Below are 6,123 nucleotides of genomic sequence, written 5' to 3'. Positions count from 1 at the left end.
CCCTAATCATTAACCGAGTGAGGACTGTTATCAATAAATTGTCTACAATCTGATGCGTGTACAACTCAAATCAGTTCGACTTAACGCTACTACAACTCGCGTTATATCGCTGGCAGTAGTTGTCTCCGACATCACCCTCTCAAACGAACCCTATCAATATTCGCTACACCTAGGTTGAAGAAATCAAAACTTTGTGAATTATGTTTGAAAAACAGCCACTCACAGAAAATCCGCATGAGAAGAATAAAATGTTTTCATTGTTGATCTGACCACAATAACGCTTTATGCAGGAAATGCAACGAAATAAAGGAATTTCAAAAATGGCGAAGTAAATGGAAGTTGAAAGATACCTATAGTGAGTATAAACGTGAAGAAGTTTCATGATAATGAAAAATATAAAAGAATCATAAATGAATGTGTAATGATGTACTAATTTGCATCCTCCATGTTGGATGATGATTAAGATTAAAAATCATCCAAAGTCTATTCTGTATGAGTATGGTACTATCATCGCGTAGAATTGTATATGTGCTCATTGTTTAGCAATGTACTCTAAGAGCCTTACATTAACTTACGCTAACAAAACGCTTTACCAATGTACGCTAACAAAGAGTGCTTTATCAGCACAAGCTAACAAAAGCGCTAATCCTTGTAATCGTGAAGGTTGTGCATATGTGTATAGCAGAAGGACATCCTTCCTTTCTTTTATTCTCCAGATTAGTGTCTTCAAAATTCATTTTGTGGCAACGTTTTTTGTGTTTTATAATTTCATGTTTATGCTACGCTAATATCGTTTCATTCATCTAATTCATTTCGCTAATATTGTTTCCCCAAGTTTGAAGTGGAAATGAAAAATCCGCAACTGTGTCACATAACCAAGAAAATTCAGCTAAAAGTTGTGTCGTGAATTTGCGGCAAGTCAATTTGAAAATTTTAAAATCGAGGAAAAATGGATCTCTGCATTAGTCGACAGTACCTACCAGAGGGCGATTGTATCGATCATTGAAAGACGTACCGGATTCTCTACCAACTGCAGTACGCAATTCTATCTATCACTTTCTCAGTGAATAATTTGGAGGAAATAAATCAGAAACGGTTGAAAGTGATTAAGCAACTGCCTGATGATAAATAGAAAAAGGAAGACCAAATATATGCACAAACTATAGCTGATGAATATAGTTTCATTAATGTGGTAGAAAAATGTAGAGAGATGTCACCAATGCTGAAGACGCAAAAGGGAGAGTTGGAAATCGTTATTTTTATGTTTTGACAAAAAAGAGCTCGGACCATTACTTTCACTTCATTCTCCATATCAAATAAAGTTCGATATACTAAATTACCTAAACTGAAATTGCAAAAACTCTTGGGCGTACTTCCACAGTGGCCTAGTGGCCTGCTTTCTATGCAAATTTTCAAATTGCTGTGGATAACCAAGACATTTCTGCAATAGAAAAATTGTCCCATCTCATGGATGTTTAGCTGGAAGAGCTATGACAGCTATTTCTGAATATGCTATTGCACCTGAAAATTATCCAGTGATGATGAATGTATTCAAACGAAAGTTTGGAGATCAGAGACCAATCCACCGGTAGCTATACTATGAATTAAAAAGGACTTCCAACCGTGGAAAAGAGCAAGGATCTCCCACCAATTGTGGAAAACTTGGGAAGAATTCCACGGCAACTGAAAATATTGGGGGGGGGGGGGGAAGATTTCGAGCGACCAGAAATTGAAGCAGAAATTGAGTCAAAATTGTCACAGTGGTTCTGCAGGAGATTTATCAAAAGAGAAAAAGACGATTCATGGTCTAGGAAACTGAGGCAGCAATTAAAAACAATAATAACACAGAGTGAAACTATGAGTCGAATACAACAAGAGATGGGAAGATCGAGTCTGACTCGATCCGACTCAGAGTTACACAGGAAAGAAGCCAAATCGAACAAGGAAGCCAAGTCGAGAACAACATCAAACTTTGAGTATATTTGCTGCTATGAAAAGCTTTGTTAAGGGACCTTACGCCCTTCACTCAAAAGACTGTTGGAATGATGAATGCAGTGAATACAGAACATTCTATCAAAGACTTCCAGGGCTCAAGAACTGCATCTGTGTTTCCGATGTTTGAGAAACATGACAGCGGGAAATGCGACTAAAAAAAGTATGTCTTTTCATTGTAAGAGTAAACACAATTCTGCATTGTGTTAAAGATCTCAAAAAGATGAAAGTGACGATTTGAGACAAGAGAAAAAGAATGTCGTGATTGAGAAAATGAAAAATAGTGCTCCAACAACGACTGTTGCATTAATAAATGATAGTAAAAAGACGGTTTTGCTGTGTAAGGATGTAACAATCATCAGTCCAAGGAGCAATAAATATGAAATAACAACTTTTGACAACTTTTCTGAATGCTGGATCACAATTATCTTTCATCACCAATAAGCACATAAGCATTTGGGGCTTAAGGGAGCAAATGGAATTGTTGAGAATAGAAGGTTTTGTTGAAGAGGAATTCAAAAAACATCAAACAGTAGCGTTGTCAGAAAGCCCGAAACAGTTTTCCACAATGTAAATGTGGCTCATATTGACTTGTAATATTTGAAGGTTTTTTTCCTCCGCTACTCTCTTGTTCACTTGTATTAGCTGTCTATATATAGTAATAGACAAAGGCTCTTGTGATAATGTAGAGCTTCGTCTATTAATGTGCCGTCTGGACCTTGTGTTCACAGAGTTCATTGGAAAATTCGGAACTAGAGGATGAAAGTAAACATTCAATATACTTACCAAGACATAATATAGTCACTGAGCTTCTCATACAGCATCAACATGAAGCACTACATCATGCCGGAATAATCGGATACCTAAAAGACGAGTGTAAGTAAAACACATTATAAACTGCTGCACAGGTTGCACACGTTAAACGGCTAAACCATTTAAATTACTAGCCATGCCGAGTCTTCTGGAAACATTAAATTAAACGATCAAGAACATTTGATTTGGATCTGCAGCTATCATTCATATCAACTAATTTAACAAAAAGGCTAGACATTCAGGGGGCGGGAGAGGAGAGATTAAGTATTGCTTCATTCGACAATCAATTAGCGAAGAAATGCAATTCAACCAAAGCAGAAGTTGGTGTAAGAATCGGAAAGACGGAAATCATAACTCGCGAGGTTAACATAATGGAGTAACTTACAAATAAGCTGGAAGTGGTCACAGCCGAAGACAAAAATATCAGTTCTATAATGGAAAGAAAAAACTTAGAAGGGATAAACGGTTACTGCAAGCAGCCTGAAATATTCATTGGCGTCAAAGACTTCTTTAAATTCATTAAACTAAATGGAGTACAAGAATTGAAATCAGGATTCCTGTTACTCAGGACAAAACTGGGACCAATGCTAGCCGGAAATGGTTATATAAACAGTATTCGCAAAGCAAGCGCTACATCAGTAAACTCCGTAGTATCATGCGTGGCTAGCGCAACAAACCACGAAGATATTGACCACTGGATATTCAGGACCATCCGAACGAGAACGATGACGAACAAGCCCTTGAGCAATTTAAGAAAAGTATAACGAAACAAGACGGGAGGTACCAAGTTTGCTAACCTTGGAAAGGCTCAAGGGATAAACTAAAAAGCCATTATGGACTATGCTTCGGATGCTTTAAAACCGTGATCGGGAGACTTCAGAACAGTGAAGATATACTTCGACGGTACAACGAAACGATTCAGGATCAACTGCGGTCAGGCATAATTGAGGAAGTTCATCCTGATATGGATCAAGAGGGTGTAATTCATTATCTACCTCATCATGAGGTACCCCAGCATAAACCTATAACAAAACTTAGAATAGTCCATGATGCTTCGGCGATCTCAAGAGAACAAAAAGTTTAAACGAAGTCCTATATCGCGGACCTATCATGCTTCCGGATTTAGTAGGAATACTATTGCGGTTTCGAATGATGAAAAATGCAATCATAGCCGACGTCGAGAAGGCGTTTTTACAATTGGAACTGCATCAGTCCGACAGGAACTGTACCAGATTCCTCTGGACAAATGATGTAAAATTTGCGGTTACCGAGGAAAACCTGAAATGTTATCGTTTTAGAAGAGTTCCTTTTAGAGTAGTATCATCACCGTTTTTGCTAGCAGCAACACTCAATCATCATCTGGAAACAATCGGAAGCCAGACAGCGCTAGAGATCTGGAGGAATTTATATGTGGATAACGTTATATTGTCAGCAAATGGAACAAGGGAAGCCATAAATAAATATCACGAAGTGAAGGATATCTTCAAGAAGACGGCGATGAATATTCGCGAATTTCTATCCAATGACCAAAACTTCAATAAGGCAATACCGAAACAAGACAGAATCGAAGGAGGTGCAACAAAAATTCTTGGCATCACTTGGATAAACGATAAAGATACAATCAGAGTAACGCTAAAACCATGGATCGAACATGAACTCACCAAACGAAGTGTCTTGCAATTCGTCGCTTCGCAATATGATCCTTTGGGATTTTTAGTCCCCACAATGATCCAGTTCAAACTGTTCCTCCAAAACTTATGGAAAAGAAATAATTCTTGGGATCAAATCCTCGATGAAGATGATAAAGAAGCATGACGATCTCTTACAAAGGAATGGGCAGCAGACGTTATCGAGATACCGAGGTTGGCTACAAAAAAAGCTCTCAGATCAACAACTCCATGTCTTCACGGACGCATCAAGTGTTGCGTATTCAACAGCTGTGACTTTTTGTCTTGTCTTGCGTGCGGTAAGCTCCAACAGAAACTTCGAAATATCCAAAATAAATACTGAAACAACTTAGCGGAAAAGACTCAATTACGTACAAATATGGATGACCATAAAGAGTTCTATGAAGCTTTGGAAGCGGTGAATGGGCCAACATACAACGCTCAAGGCTCTATACTCAGCGCGGGTAGACAAATACTTCTCAGGAATAAAACCTCTATCCTAAGTCGATGATCTGAACACTTTTTAAATTCTCTTCAGTACAAACCGTCTAGTCCAAGACCCAGCAATTTAACACACTACATAAGAACCGATGAAAAGCGGACTAGATATATCCCCTACCTATAAGACGTTGAAGGTCATACAGCAGATTCAAGCTGGCAAGGCAGTTGGGGTTGATGGAATTCTACCTGAAGTCTGAAAGTATGGAGGTCAAACACTCCACACTGAATTTCACGAGCATGTTACTGGAGAGAAGGCAAATTATCACCAAATTTCTCTGATGCAGTCATCATTACCCTATATAAGAAGGAAGAAAAGTCAGACCGTCAAGTTACCGAGGGATTAGTTTGTTTTCTATTGCTGGTATAATGCTTGTAAGTATATTTCTGAACAGATTAGTACTCGCTATCTCAGAAGAACTTCCATCTGACACCCAATAAGACTCTACATAGAACCAATAGAGTACTACACAAATAGCATTTGTTCTGAGACAAGAGAAATGTAGGAAACAGAACAAAGGAGTCTGTATAAATTTCATAGATCTCAAAAAAACCTTTCACACTGCAGGCAGAAAAGAAAAGAAAAAAAAGGAAACGTCTGTGATAGATCCTGAAATGATTAGGATGTCTTCTGAAGTTCCTCAAAACAAAATTATTCTGTTACATGCGAATCAGCGAGATCAAGTCAGATATGGCAATGCACCTTTTGAGCTCTTCCCAATAATTAATGCTGTGAAAGAAGATTGTGTCCTTGCACCAACTCTATTCACAATTTCCAAATTTTTTATTTTATAAAAATTATCCAGGTATGCAAAAAATGTATTGGTGATGAAAAGTGACATTTCGTGAAGGTTGAAAAGGTAATGGAATAAATAATATAAATAAATATAGATTCAGCTAATTTTTAAAAGAGTCAAGCAAGAATGGAAAGATTTTAGAAAATAGTGAAAGTTATCTTGACATAACCTTAATATTCATAATGATTTTTAGACGATTACCTCAAAAACTTGCGTCAAAAACAGAAAGCAAACAAAATCAAGATAACATTCAATCTAAGAGCCTGTAATTATAAGATCCAAATGGATTGATGTGGTGAATTTCTTGCCATTTCTTGCAATTGAAAGCAATAGATGGCGCTAATTTGGATTAAATT

The 6,123-nt window shown here is 37.4% G+C and overlaps 1 protein-coding gene across 1 annotated transcript; it reads left to right on the top strand.

The window, feature by feature from the left end:
* Positions 1–1,490: 1,490 nt before the first annotated feature.
* On the top strand, positions 1,491–3,889 carry LOAG_18888 (zinc knuckle family protein; the record flags this gene model as incomplete). The annotated part of the gene is made up of 8 exons (XM_020451548.1): positions 1,491–1,588; positions 1,635–1,976; positions 2,009–2,116; positions 2,205–2,340; positions 2,724–2,872; positions 2,981–3,167; positions 3,198–3,563; positions 3,686–3,889. The coding sequence occupies 8 exons, from the start codon at positions 1,491–1,493 to the stop codon at positions 3,887–3,889; spliced, it is 1,590 nt and encodes a 529-aa protein (XP_020304655.1).
* Between the last annotated feature and the right edge of the window lie 2,234 nt (positions 3,890–6,123).

Source organism: Loa loa, assembly GCF_000183805.2.
Source record: "Loa loa unplaced genomic scaffold supercont3.641, whole genome shotgun sequence".
Lineage (NCBI taxonomy): Eukaryota > Metazoa > Nematoda > Chromadorea > Rhabditida > Onchocercidae > Loa > Loa loa.
This window is presented reverse-complemented; position numbering and strand designations above follow the sequence as displayed.